This window comes from Babylonia areolata, chromosome 10 (genome assembly GCF_041734735.1).
Source record: "Babylonia areolata isolate BAREFJ2019XMU chromosome 10, ASM4173473v1, whole genome shotgun sequence".
NCBI lineage: Eukaryota > Metazoa > Mollusca > Gastropoda > Neogastropoda > Buccinidae > Babylonia > Babylonia areolata.
The window spans coordinates 17,817,694-17,833,225 of record NC_134885.1 but is presented as its reverse complement, the minus strand read 5'-3'; the positions used below and the strand labels follow the sequence as shown (position 1 = coordinate 17,833,225).

At 45.4% G+C, this 15,532-nt stretch overlaps 1 protein-coding gene across 1 annotated transcript in view; it reads right to left on the bottom strand.

The window, feature by feature from the left end:
- Nucleotides 1-15,532, bottom strand: part of LOC143286840 (uncharacterized) — a 53,368-nt gene that overhangs the window by 15,493 nt on the left and 22,343 nt on the right. Inside the window, exon 5 of the mRNA XM_076594671.1 lies at nt 10,168-10,292. Within this exon, the coding sequence (XP_076450786.1) occupies nt 10,168-10,292 (125 nt within the window). The remainder of the gene's footprint in view (nt 1-10,167; nt 10,293-15,532) is intronic.

Below are 15,532 nucleotides of genomic sequence, written 5' to 3'. Positions count from 1 at the left end.
GTTTTTGGTTTTGAGAAACCGAGCAGATTTGTTGGCAGATCTCGAGTTCTGTTCGATTGTGGAGGCAAGCAAATTGGCAACTGCTTTCTTCTCTGTGACCAGAGCGTCTGAAAGTTTAAGGTGATAAAAAGTTGGGCAGACGTTTTTGCCCTTAAGTTTTTTTAAAACCCTCCACACTTTCTTCTTGGGTGTGTTGGAGGTTAAGGAAGAGCAAAAATCTCTCCATGACTTTCTCTGGCTCTTTTTAAAAACATACCTGGCTTTCGCCCTCAGCTGTCGATGGGTTTGAACGCTATCGGTCTCCGGTCTCCGAAAGACGCGTCGCTGCGCTCTCATCCGAGACTTATGGGCCTCCCGACATTCCGCGTTGAACCAGGGCGTTCTTGGCATCTGAGGCTTGGAGGTAGACGATGGGACTGCTGCTTTGGCGCAATCTAAAACGATCTGAGTCAGAGTGTCAGCAGGGTCCTTGCTTTTTAATATGGTTTCTTCCTGCAGCTCCGCTCTTATCTTTGTGGTAAAAATTCCCCAGTCGGCTTTGTCATAATTCAGGCGGTCTGGCAGAGAGTCACCTTCCCCATCTGTGGGGCGGAGGATGACAGGAAAGTGGTCACTCCCGTGCAGATCGTCGTGCACTCTCCACTTGTAGTCCAGGACCAATGATAGATCGCAGACCGACAGATCTAAACACGAGAGCTTTCCAGAGGACAGATGAAGGTAAGTGGGAGACTTGTCGTTAAGACAGCACAAGTCAATATCGGAAAGAAGGTTTTCCAAGAGAAGACCTCGGGCTGATGTCATCTCATTTCCCCATTGAAGTCGCCCAACAGTAGAAACGGTTGTGGGAGCTGGTCGACCAGGTTCATGAGGTCCTGCCTCAGAACACGGACGGAAGGAGGAAGGTACAGAGAGCAGACAGTGATGGTTTTCTCAAGTGTGACTCTGACTGCCACCGCCTGTAAAGGGGTGCTTAAAGGAACTGTACTGTATAAAAGGGACTTACGTATAAAAAGAGCGACACCTCCCGTCAATCCCTCTTGCTTCGGTTGAGCGGGTTTAAAAACTGAGTTAAAACCAGAGAGAGATAAAATCTTGCCATCTCTTTGCAGAGTCTCAAGGGTTTCAAGGCACGACAAAGCAGCTGAAGTTCCTGGAAATTGGCGTAGAACCCACGGATGTTCCAGTGGATCACTGCCATTAGAAAGGTTAAAAAAAGTAAAGCAGCAGCCTAATCCATCGCTACCCCCTGCTCCTCTGCTTGCGGTGGCTGAAGGTCGGCTAAGATAGCATATCTATTTTTTTAACTGAATTTCTCCGATTCCGACCAAGCCAGAATATCCACCACCTCGGCTCTTCCCGATCCCGCCGAGGCTGCAACCCTCCCCTCCTTGAGTTTTGGAGGTATGGTGGGTTTCTGGCCACTCCCACCAGCCCGAGGGCCAGGCAGTCGAGAGGCAGGGCGAGGGGGGCCAGGGGGTGGGGGGGGATGGGAGGCGGACAACGTGCCTCCGCCTGAGGCTTTCCGCTCCCGCCCAGCAGCCCCTGAGGATCGCCGTACAGGATGGGAAGGGGTGGACACGGCGCCTCCACCCAAGGCCAATGGTTCTAACAAGGCAGGCACGTCGTCCGTCTGCGTCCCTGTGGACGTCGTCTGGACCGCGACGTCCACCATCCTGGGTCTGACGACAGAGGCGTAAGACGCCTTAGGCAATGCGGCCTCCACTTGTTTTCTTGCCTCAAAGAATGATATTTTCTTCTCCGTCTTCACCTTCTGGATTTCCTTTTCTTTTCTCCAGGCGGGGCAGTCTTTTGATGAGGACGGGTGGCCGCCTCCGCAGTTCACATAACGGGCTGGACTGACGCATTCGCCCTGGTGCGCCGCCTTTGAACAGGTGTCACATGCCTCTTCCTCCTTGCATCGGTCCCGCACGTGTCCAAATTTCTGGCATTTGAAACATCTTAGAGGGGACGGCACGTACAGGCTTACATTCACCATCAGGTATCCGACTCGAATGTCCTTGGGGACATTCGGGCAGCAGGTGAGGAAAATTGTGTTGGTCGGGACTCTGTCCGACCCCTTCTTTACTGTCACCCTGTAAACGTCGGTCACTCTCTGAGAGGACAGCTCGCTCTTGATCTCTGCTTCAGACATTCCTCTCAACTCCGGGCATCTGATGACCCCCTTTGAACAGTTCAGACCTTTGTGAGGGGAAACCCTCACCGCCCTATCCACAAATGTAGTCGCCTTGAGCAGAAGCTGTGTCTGCCTTTTAGACTCTGTCTCCACCAAAAATGCTCCGTTCCTCAGCCTCTTGATAGATTTCAGTGATGCCGCCAGTCACTGGAAGCCCTTCTGGATAGCAAAGGGGCTGAGAGCCAACAAGGGCTTGTCGTCATCAGCGCCCTCCATCACAAGCCACGACGGCCAAAATCCCGAGACTCCGAATCAGAATCCGAGTCGTCTGTTCCTGGTCTCCTTCTTTTGCCAAGTTTAGGGGTGTGTGTTTGTTTGGAATTCATGGTTTATTAATTGTATATTCATCCCTCCCTTACCCACCCACCATGGGATCCAACTTAGGGACCAGGGTCAAGGGAACACCAGCTTGACCCCTTCCAGGTTTCGGGAGGGATATACGACTAACAGCTTAGCTCCAACGTGTTCCCCCCCGATCATGCCCAGCTCCCGGGGACAGAGAACCGAGCACTACGGGGGTTATCCTCACTAGCCTCCAAACAGCCAGTCTTGACCCAGCCCCATGAAGGGGTAGCCGATTGACACACACGGGCCAATGTGTGCCACCTGTCTTAGGAGAGGTCCGAGCCAAAGGGATGTATTGAGAGCAGCGTGCTCTCTCAATCCCCAGGATCTCATTCCCCTCCATCACAGGTCACGCTGCACGGCAAACATGGCGGACTTGAAGAAGGCCGTAGAGAAAAAAGAATGTGGAAAAGAAGGCTTGATGGGGAGCTGAGGACAGAAAAGAGGCGGTAAAAAGAAGAATAGAGAATAGCGAAAGGGACAGTGGGTCACGTTTAGTATGGGCCTCACTCACGACCTGTTCGGCATGGGAAGCCCTATCAGGGGCATCAGTACGAAAACCACCACTTATTCAGCCTAAACAGCTACGATGGCTATGTAGGCTGTCAATTAAGACCTGGGACTAGAGCAGCAAACCCCCAGAAGCACTGATGCCCCCGCCGACATAGCTCGCTCGATCACTGGCCATTAAACCTCCTGACCACGACAAGGTAGTGACCCCCCCGGGAGGGGGTCAAGAGAACACCAGCTTGACCCCCTCCCGGTTTCGGGAGGAGACTGTGGTATTTTGAATGTTTTCAGGTGCATGCACTGTTGGCACTGCTGACCACATTCATCTCTTAAGTTGCAATGTTCAGTGCTACTGGCTATTCTGAAATCACATCAACTGAAGATGTGGCAACAAACTTAATGACTGCAGTTTGTAGCAGTTACTTTGATCTGTGATCTAAACCCAAACTTCAAAAGATTAATCAGCATTATGGGAAATATTTTTTGTTCAAACACAAATGCCACCTTCATCTCTCATTTGATCATTCAATGTTGCCGGTGACTACTCTTTCATGGTATGACATCACTCCTCCACTCACCATTCTTGACTTAATTTGCCTACAGAAAGAAATAGGAAATTTTTCTCCTACAATTATGTTTATCTAACATACTTATAGTGACCCACAAGCTAGTTTGTTCATCAGCTGGCACCTTGACCACATAATTGGTGAGCTCTCCACCTTGTCATGCCATTCTGCACTTGTGGGTCATGGTAAAGTATGTGTAGTTAAAAGCAAATTTTTCTCCTAAAATTACGTTTATCTAACATACTTTCCAAGACCCAAATTTAAGACCCTCCTGTCCTCCCCATTTCCTGTTCTCTCTGCACACTGCACCGGTTACAGTAAACTGCCATCAGAAGAGGATGCTAGTCAGGGATACAGAGGGGAGGTAACCTACTTCCTGGAGGTTATCCGCTGTACCTACTTTCATTTTCTCCTCATAGGCGAGTAGCAGTTCGCACTGGATAGGAATCAGACCCCTGCCAGTCTGCACTAGTGGGTCACGGTAAAGTATGTGCATCTAAATATGATTTTTCCTGTGCTTTTTGACAGCAGATACATGTTGTTTTTTTCCCCAAAGTTACAAGCAGGCAAATGTGTGTGTTTTTTCATGAGCTGATTTCTCCATTTTTTCTTTAGGGGCACACCAACTTTAAGAAAATTTTAGAAAAAAAAACTATAATAGATCAATTCTGTTTTTTGTATGTTAATCTGTGACTTTTTAACTTTTTGAAAATACATAAATGTCAAAAATGATAAATTCTTACTTTAACCAGATTGTAGCACATCTCTATTAAAGCTAATAATATGGTTTAAAACTCGGCTGAGTCATGCAAAATCATTTTAAAGTGTGAAATGAAACATTATCTAAAGTGATTAAAATGCATAGTACTGTACACACTCATGCTGAAGAGCCATATTTTACACACACACAAAAAAACATTCATCACAAGTAAATTTCATCTGCTGCCATAAAATGTAATTTGAAAGGATCAATGTCAAGTTAGTCTGGCAGAAAGCGCCGGAACCTCTCAAAAAAGGTCTCATAATTGTTTTCAGCGGTTTTGGGTTCCTTAATACATATACATCAAATATCCGACTGATGCCACCTTGTCATCATTGAGCATTTAAAAAAAAAAAAAATTAAATAAAGAAAAATCGAAATAAGCATTCTCTCCTTTTAGTCCACACGGCACACCATAGCCGCGAAGACCATGTACGCCAGTACCACTGGCTGTCAGCAGCTGACTCAACTCAGGAATGTCCTGCCTGTCATCACCAGTGTCTGGTCTTCTGCCTCCCATCTCTGAGAGAGACTGTGGCACCATAAAACAGTCACCTTTTTCAAGGCAGTGCCACCTACTTCTTGGCAATATTTCAAAGTACACAACTGTGTGTGTGCGTGTGTGTGTGTGTGTGTGTGTGTTTGTGAGAGTGTGTGTGTGTGCGTGTGTGCTTGCGTGCGTGCGTGTGGGTGGGTGGGTTGATGGGTGTTTGTAAGAGAGAGAGAGAGAGAGAGAGAGAGAGAGAGAGAGAGAGAGAGAGGAGAGGGTGTCTGTCTGTCTGTCTGTGTGGACACCCATGTGCATGTGTGCACATTCTAAACATTCCCCTGTCTTTTTTTCAACAGGTGGGAGAGGAACTTTGCTACTTCCAGCAGCATTCATCTTTACATAAAAAAAACTGTTCTCTGTTTCTGAACATGCCTTCATATGCTGCCATCTTAACCATGCATCCACTTACACCTCTTCTCTTCACGTCAAACGCTACCTGAAACGCAAAAAGAAGCCAGCACCGCATCCAACGCAACAGTCGCCATCCAAAAAAAGTCAGGTCATGATCCAGGTGGTCTGCCTAGCATCACTCTGAACCCTGGTGCACAAGCCAGATGGGCACTCAGTCTCCACACTTGCACTGCAGCCAGCTGATCATAGGAATATCTGAGAACCAGGAGCAGAACACTGAATCACAGAATGTTACATTCCACAAAAAGAAATGCCAGTGTGGATTCAGTCCGATGCCAAAGACAGAGACAAAATTCAAAGGAAACTTCTGGTGCGCATTAACCCACTTGCTCCAAATGATCATATAGTAGCATTGTCAGCATCGCCACTGGAATGATATACAACCAAAATGTCAACGTTGACAAAACTTTAATTTGGGGTTAAGCAGATGGAGGAATTTGAGAGCACATGGCCAGAAGGGTTCAATTCTTCCCTTAGTTCGAAGATCGTCAGCATGACTGTCAGCTGAAAAGCGACAAAAAAGTATCTGGAACCACGTTTGACACATAGCTCATCTACAGCAGAGTCATGGGTCTAATGAGCACACATTTCTTGACCTGGAAAACATTTCAACATGAGATGGCGCCAATACCAACTTCCATGTTTGCAGACAGTGAGCTCATGAGACCTTCCGCCACAAAGTCTGTACTGAAAAGAAAACTGCAGTCTCATCTGTCCACACGTACATGTCAGAAAGCTGATGTTATCATTGATGTCTGTGCAGTGCTGTGGACTGTCTGCTGGCCATCAGTACTTAGTACTCTGTACATCAGGGCTCAGTACAAACGTATGTGGACAGATTCCTCAAGCTGATTATTACCAAACTGAAAAACAGTAATGTTTGTCTTGTCTGACAGATATTATCCAGTCAGCATCAAAAGCACCACGAGATCCTCTGGAGCTGTGGAAACAGCTCAGACCAGACACTGTTCTGCCTCCTAAACGTGTAACACTGACAGTGACTGACAACAAAATACAGATGATTGCCATCATCTGTGAGCAGCTGCTGGAAAAGGTACGTGGTCTTCAGGTTCAAGGGTTCCTTCAGCACAAGCTCGTAGTGACTGCTGAAGACCCCATCCCTGATGAAGTCAAGAATGGCATCTCATCCCCAGCTGATCACCACTGCTGTTGCTGCTGTTGTGATGGAAGGCACATCCTCCCAAAAAACATCAGGTTACATCACCGTGACAGTCACAGAGCATGAACATATGTGTCATCACGACCTCTTGGGTTGTGACACAGTGACTTACATTTGGGGTATTGGAAAAGCCACAGTTCTGAAAATTCTTTAAAAAGGGTTTTCACTGGAAAGCTTGGAGAACCCAGAATCTGATTTCGATCACGTCATCCAGCAGTCTACTCAGTTTATTGGTGCTTGTTACGCCTGCAAATGCACAGAAATGACCAAGATCAGGTTTGAAGCCTGATTCTTTGAAACATCAAGAAAATCAGCAGCAACTCCAAAACTGATATCACTGCCACCAACAGCAGCAGCCTTCACTGAGAATGTGAAATGTGCTCATCTGCAGGCATCCATTTGAAAAGAAACACTGGATCCTGATCCGCCAGAACTTTGCCTGACTTCAGGTGGTACAAGACTGACACAATTTTGCTGCCTGTCAGATTATCCCCTGGTGTTGAAGCAGCACCTGCTGAGGTGCTGCAAATGTTGAAGTGTGGCTGCAGTACAGAAGAACCATGTTTAACTGCACGGTGTGGATATCCCACTGCACAAATGATATGCACTACCTTTTGAAAATGTTATATAAATGAAAGCTGTCAAAACCCATGGACCAAATGTTCTGATGTCCTTGACAGATAAGACAATGAAGAACCTGATACTGCAAGTAATGACTACTCTGTGCTTGATTTACAGACAAAAAATATATTTGCCATGTTTTTTGTTGTCCCTTTTTCATTTGTGCTCTGAATGAAAAAAGTTCGAACAAAACATTTACTTTCATAACACATTATAACAGTGCAATGTGGTTTTACATGTTATACAATTTACATGTATTTGCTTATGTTCCTGCGTCCCTGTATAAACAGAGCACAACACAGATAGGTAAGTTTCTAGCCATATTGTGCAGTATCCTATGTTAGTACTTTCTGTCAGTGTGTGTGTGTGATGGTTTTCTGACCATCTGACGCTGACCTACTTTTTTCACAATTTTTTCAGTTTATGTGTTATATTTAAACACTTTTATAATGTTTCCCATTTACTTGTGGTAGAGTAACTTACTCTACTGTGTTTTATGTCAGTAGTGCAACATACCTTTTTAGTTTGTCAGAAAATCACATTGGCCTCCTGCCTCCACATCCATCCATTTCTTGAATTTTGGCGGCCATTTTTGACTCACTTGTGTAAACAAAGTGAGTCTATGTTTTAACCCGGTGTTCGGTTGTGTGTGTGTGTGTGTGTGTGTGTGTGTGTCTGTGGTAAACTTTAACACTGACATTTTCTCTGCAAATACTTTGTCAGTTGACACCAAATTAGGCATAAAAATAGGAAAAATTCAGTTCATTCCAGTCATTTTGTTTAAAACAATATTGCACCTCTGGGATGGGCACAAAAAAATAATAAAAGAAGCCAAATTATATGCAAACTGCATTTACTGTTATATCTATATTTTTTGTATTCTCTAAACTTGCCACTCTGATTTGGTATTCTGACACAACAACAAGAGCAGTCATTATTATCATTTTTTGTTCAAACTGGAACTTCTTTTGCTATGCATGGAAGTTTTATTTATTTTGCAAACGTTTTGGTGCAGATAGTAAAAAAGGGAAATTAATCTGTAATTAATGCTAGGGGACTTAATTTGCTTTAAACTGATCTTTCTCATCCTAAACATTACATTTTGAAATTATACTCAATACATAAAAAGCTTGTGTGTTTTACTCTCAGTGTACAGGGCTTTCACTATGTTCATTCGCCCAAGTGGTCTTTTTCGGAAAATACTAAAATAAATACAAGTGGACTTGAAAGATCTATTGGCTGAGCCCTGAAGGTCATGGGCAAAAATCAATTGCGTACACATATTTATACACATTCAAAGCTCATATTCTTTGCGAACGCGAATGACGCCATTTTGTTTCAAGTTGTTGACCTGCCCGTTCAATCCTATATTCAATGGACAATACACGATAATATGTGATGGAAAGTTGGAGAAGGAGACCGTTAAATATTTATTCAGAGAAAGATTTGTGAACGCCTCATCATTTACTGGATCATGCCCCAAACTGCCATAAAAATATCCAAAAAATCAATCGGAATTCACAGTTAAAAATTGTAAACCATGCGAGTTAATACCCTTGAATTGATCACGATGAAACAAAAAAATTTCCAGTCTTGACTTTTCTAAAAATGAAGTCCTTTTCACTTCATACGACGTTTAGAAGTACTTGTACTTGGCTCTACATGTTATTAGTTTAACAAAATACTAAATTTTCATATCAACTTTAAAACTATAAAACTGGAATGAACATAACAGAGAAAATGAATCGACCGAGTCGTACTACATTCCCGGCGGGTGTAAATAAACTTGTACATCTATCTAGATCTAGAGAAAACGGCTAAATGTTGCAGTGTGATCGCGGCGATAGCCACATCTCCTTTACCGCGGACTTAAAAAGAATTTTTTTATTGCCCTTAAAGTTTTTTGAATGCCCAAGATACACCAGAATAATATGATTTAAACAGCGTTCTCACTGCGAATACCGCAATTGATTTATCGCCCTTTAAAAAAGTATGTTCAAATATTAAATTTTAGAACGTTAGTTAAGGAGCCACGATAGTGTAATAGATAAGACAGTTTCTTCTCACCCGAACATGCGGGGTTCGAGTCTGGTTAGGACTTTTTTTTTTTTTTTAACCCGAAGCTTTATAATAACAAATACAGAACACATTTTAACGATTAGAATTTTTTTTTTTTAAGTGTATCACAAGTGAGTCTTGAAGGCCTTGCCTCTCTTGTTATGTTATGAAATATAATCGAGCCATGTAAACGAATCAAAAATATATTCTACGTATCCCAAAGTAGGAAACAAACAGTGCTGTTTTGTCGCAAGAAATAAAACTCTCGCTCTAACTGAAACCAAACATGTGCTGTAACTGTTTTTATTTTCGGCCACCATATTGGCGGCCATCTTTGAAATGTAAGCAATGAAAAATGAAGTTTTCTTTAAAGATAACTTCTGCTAAACATTTCCTGGGAAGTCTGTCACAAAAATAGCTGGCAATATTGCCTGTTCACACTGTTTACAACTAATCACAAAATACAAAGAGCGTGCTACAGCTGGATGCACAGAAAAAGCAACTGCAGAATCACAGTTATCATTCCTTGAATTCCCAAAGGATCAAGACTGTAGGAAAGAATAACCCCTGACAATCAACAGAGTTTGCATAGCAAGCTGTGGATGCCAAAAGTTCATGATGTTGTGTTTGAAGCGCTTTCTACCTGGAGATTTCACATAGTGAACGCACATAAAAGGAAAAGATGGTTTTCTAAAGCATGATCTGCAGTTCTTGTGTCTAATCTTAAGGTAAGAAAAAGCTTATGCGATGCGAGAAGCAATGGTGGCTAAACTGAAGCTTAGGATAGTGCCACTTGAAGACCATTTTTCAGATGTAAGTGTAACAATAAAGTTTGCATTTGTTATCAACTTATGTCCTACAAGAATGCCTTGACATGTTTCAAAGCATATTTACACCAGAAAACCATGTTTCTTTGGTACTTTAACATAATTTGTCTAAACTGTCTACACAAGCAACTGAATCATTACTCACCTGCACTCAGAACTGCAGTACTCTATCCTGTTGTCAAGTCCAAAAGGATCGGAAGTCCTGTTGCAGTCAATTCTATTGCTATCTGGCATATCATCAACCACCATCATGGATGACATTCTTGATTCCTGAATAAAAAAAAAAGTGTTGAAAACAAAATACTCTTTATCAAATATTAGTAACATCAAGAAACAAGGATCCAATGCTATAACTACAATTTTATCTATTTATTGAGACATCTTGCTATAGCGCATATTCTTGAAGCTTTATGCACTTTACAATAGCACTAAAAAACATTCACTCAAACATTCCCACACAAACACATGCATATAATTTGAAACACAGGTAAGAGAGAACAATCAAAAGAGATCATGTCATTGATTAAATCGAGAAATGTATCCGATATAAAAGATAAAACGAAATAATAACAACAAGAACAATGTACACAATTGAAAGATACACGCAAACAGTTGTCACAAAGTTAGAGAAAGACATCTTAGATGAACAGACTATAAATAAATAAACGAAAAATGAACGATCAGCTGCCTTTAGTCTTCGTTTTGCTTCGAGGTACACTAAAAGTTCTGTTGTCTGAAGAAGAGTGTAGTTGTCTGGCAGAGCTATAGACATAAAGGAGATCAGAAAGATAGACAAGAAAGTAGGGATCAGAGAGAGAGCTGAAGCAAACCATGGATGGTTTGTGTTGTATTCTTGCAGAGATTGGCAGCCAGTGAAGTTGTTGAAGGAGTGGCTGTATATGTTCATGCTTTCTGAATGATGATCAGTCATGCTGCTGAATTTTTAATCTTTTGAAGTTTGTCAAGGGGGTACTGAGGAATGGTCAGGTCAGGTCATTAGATCTGCTACTGGTAACCTGTAATCCAGTACAATCTGTTCAGGGTCGGGTTGCCGGCGACTAAACCGGCACTCCCACCACTCCCTTCCGGGACTGGTGAGGCGGGTGGCTAGACACCCTTATGGAGATCCATTAAAGGGCGTTGGCTCAGGAGAGCCACCGACGGCCATCTAGCTCCACCGTGCTGTGTGCATGCCACACGCAGTTGGCCCCCGGGGTGTGTCTACCCATGCATGTGAAGTCTGGATCCGGCAGAATCTGCGGAAGAAACCTATCGGTTCAACGGAGAGGAAGGCGGTTACAGCAACGCACTGTGGAGTGCAGAGAGCAAGATGAGACACCGAAAGGATATCTTGGTCATCCACTGCATCCGTGCTCATCCTCCAGTCGTCTCGACTTAGTCTTGCCACTGGAAATTGGTGGACCCGGACGAGAGAGTGAGGTCGACGTTGCGCAACTCCTCTTCACTTTAAACAAACTCATTGCGCAAGTCATCAGTCATCCAAAATGACCTTTCATCCTTCATCATTTCATCACCCCCAAGTCCTGTGGCGACAGGCGAGCGACGAAACGACAGGTGTGGGTACACTGGCAGTCGCAGCCGCAGACCTGCACGCAGGCGGCTCAGGCCATAGGGTCGTTCTTCGTCGACAGGAGCAGCGATGGAGCTTGGCAGCCGTCTGAGCAGCCCTCTTTAGGAATGCACTGCTCACCTCCCTGGCATGAGGAAGGGGCTAGAAAAGGTGCCCTAAAAATTGCCTGCTCCATATCACCCTGGCCAGCATACCGCGGCTGGTGGGGACCCTACATCAGCGGTCGAAACAAGAAAGAAAAGAAAAAAACAAGGATCGTTCCTCTCACCATTGGTGCTTGGAACATAAGGACTCTCCTGGACAGAGATAACGCGGACAGACCTCAAAGGAGAACGGCACTAGTTGCATCCGAACTCGCCAGATACAACATTGACATTGCAGCCTTGAGTGAGACTCGGCTTGCAGGCGAAGGCGAGCTCTGTGAACAGGGATCTGGTTACACCTTCTTCTGGAGTGGACGAGGAAGCGAAGAGCGACGTGAGGCTGGCGTTGGTTTTGCAGTAAAAACAGCACTTGTCAGCAAGCTAGCTGGAATCCCAAAGGGAGTCAATGATAGGCTTATGACCATGAAACTCCCACTGGCATCTGGCCAGAAGCACCTCACCATTGTCAGTGCCTACGCCCCAACCATGACCAACCCGGATGAAGTGAAGGCGAAGTTCTACGAGGACCTTCACTCTGTCATTGCTGCTATCCCTAAAGCAGACAAGCTCATCATTCGTGGGGACTTCAATGCTAGAGTTGGCTCTGACTACATCTCCTGGGATGGAGTGATTGGAAAGCACGGTGTGGGCCACTGCAACCCAAATGGATTGCTTTTGCTTCAGACCTGTGCAGAGCACGAACTGCTGATAACCAACACAGTTTTCTGCCTCCCTACCCGTAACAGGACGTCATGAATGCACCCTCACTCAAAGCATTGGCATCTCATCGATTATGTCATCGTCAGGAAAAGGGATAGGCAAGATGTACATGTAACAAAGACCATGTGCGGCGCTGAGTGTTGGACAGACCATCGCCTTGTAGTCTCGAAGCTGAATATTCGAATCCAGCCCAAGAGACGCCCCCAAGGCCAGAAGGCTCCAAAACGGCTCAACATCGCTAAGCTGAAAAACATCACCATCAAACAGTCCTTTGTGGAGCTGCTGGAAGATCGTCTGGAATCCGCCTCTCTGGACAACCAGAATGTGGAGTCTGACTGGAGGACCCTGCGTGAGCTGATCTATAGTACAGCTTCAGAGACCCTGGGACCCATGACCAGAAAGCACAAAGACTGGTTTGATGAAAACTGTGATGAAATCAAGCAGCTTCTGGATGAGAAACGCCGTCTGCATCAAGCCTACCTGAGCAACCCAAAGTCCACATCAAAAAAGGATGCGTACGATGCCATCCGCAGGACTGTTCAGCAAAAGTTACGCCAGGTGCAGGATAAGTGGCTGAGTGACAAAGCTGGTGAGATCCAGGGATATTCTGACAGGCACGATATGAAGAGGTTCTATGATGCCTTAAAAGAAGTCTACGGCCCCACATCCTCAGGATCATCCCCCCTCCTCAGTGCAGATGGGAATACCTTGATCACCGAGAAGGAGAAAATTCTCGAACGCTGGGCTGAGCACTTCAACAGTGTCTTAAATCGGCCTTCCTTCATAAATGATGAAGCCATAGACCGTCTCCCACAAGTCCCCATCAACGAAGCACTGGACGATCCGCCAACACCTCTTGAGACCCAGAAAGCAATCCGTCTGCTATCCAATGGCAAAGCACCTGGCTCAGACTCCATACCAGCAGAGGTCTACAAGGATGAAGGCACTGTGCTGAATGAGAAGCTCCATCAGCTGTACTCACTCATGTGGAAAGAAGAGACGATCCCCCAGGATTTCAAAGATGCATCTATCATTCACTTGTACAAGCGAAAGGGGAACCGGCAAGCCTGTGATAACCATTGGGGCATTTCCTTGCTCTCCATCGCAGGCAAGATACTTGCCAGGATCCTACTAAACCGCCTCACAGCACACCTTGACCAAGGTCATTTGCCTGAGAGCCAATGTGGATTCCGGAAAGAGCGCGGAACCACCGACTTGGTGTTTGCTGCAAGGCAGCTGCAAGAGAAATGTCAGAAGCAAAATGCTGATCTGTTCTCCACCTATGTCGACCTCACTAAGGCCTTCGACACCGTGAGTAGAGAGGGACTGTGGAAGATCATGGCCAAGTACGGATGCCCTCGGAAATTTATTTCCTTGGTCAGCCAATTCCATGAAGGCATGCAGGCTCGAGTCCAGGACAATGGTGAAACATCGGCTCCTTTTGCTGTCACAAATGGTGTCAAGCAAGGCTGCGTCCTGGCTCCAACGCTGTTCAGCCTCATGTTCTCTGCAATGCTTACTGATGCCTTCAGAGATGGCGATGTTGGAATTGGCCTAAAGTATCGAACAGATGGCAAGCTGTTTAACCTCAGAAGGCTTCAAGCAAAAACGAAGGTCATGACAGACATCATCAGAGACTTTTTGTTTGCTGATGATTGTGCCCTCAACGTTGGATCTGAAGCTGACATGCAACTCAGCGTCGACAAGTTTGCCACTGCCAGCAGGAACTTCGGCCTTACCATCAGCACGAGGAAAACTGAAGTTCTCCATCAGCCAGCCCCAGGGAAACCCTACGTTGAGCCCAACATCACAGTCAACGGTCAGAGACTCAGTGCGGTGGAGCGGTTCACATACCTTGGCAGCACACTGTCACGAAATGTGACAATTGACGATGAAGTGAACGTCAGGATTACAAGAGCAAGCGCAACTTTTGGTAGACTCAATGCAAATGTCTGGAACAGAAGAGGCATTAGTCTTGAGACCAAGCTAAAGGTCTACAGAGCAGTAGTTCTCCCCACACTACTGTACACCTGCGAAACTTGGACAGTGTACCAACGATATGCCAAGAAGCTGAACCACTTCCACACAACATGCCTCAGGAAGCTACTGAGCATCAAGTGGCAAGACAGGACCCCAGACACAGAGGTGCTCGCAAAAGCCACCCTTCCCAGCATCTTCACCATCCTGATGAAGTCCCAGCTTCACTGGGCTGGACACGTGGCGCGCATGCCAGACCATCGGCTGCCCAAAAGGCTCTTCTATGGCGAGCTGCAACAAGGGAAGAGATCACACGGTGGTCAGAAGAAGCGCTTCAGAGATACTCTGAAAGTCTCTCTGAAAGCGTTTGATATCAACCCTGACTCCTGGGAGGAATCTGCAGTGGACCGTGACAAATGGCGCGCTGCTGTGCACAAAGGCGCCAAGTTGTGCGAGGCCAACAGGACTGCTGCAGCTGTTCAGAAGAGGCAGGCCAGAAAGTCACGGGCAAACAAGCTCCCTGACAATGGTATGCCTGTCTTTGTCTGCCCCAACTGTCAGCGAACATTTCGTGCGCAGATTGGACTATTCAGCCATCTGCGCATTCACAGATAGATTCATGAGCATCCTCCCCCCCACCCCACCACCACCCTCCCCCAGCTGGATGACAACGATGGTCATCATCGATCTCGATGGACACACCACCACTGAGGAATGGCAGAGAGTAAGGAAGTACAGTAATCAAACGGAGACAGGACAAGAGAACAGACGAGAGTTTTGATTGTATCAAAAGTGAGAAGATGGCAAACGCTGCTAATTTTCCTGAATTCATGGTAAGCAGAATGACAGATGTTGGAGATATTGTTTTTCCATGGACAGAGTGACAGAAAAAGTCACCCCTAGGTTTCTACTTTCTTGCAGTAGAGGAGAACTGTATGTCTGTGTTACCGACAGAGATAAAAAGGGAGCAGAGTCAGGTAATGGCTTGTTCTGTGAGTGAATTAGGACTTCAGTCGATAAGCATACAGATAATTTACATGGGATGGAGCAAGCACAGATACACTGATTTTGTTCTCCCA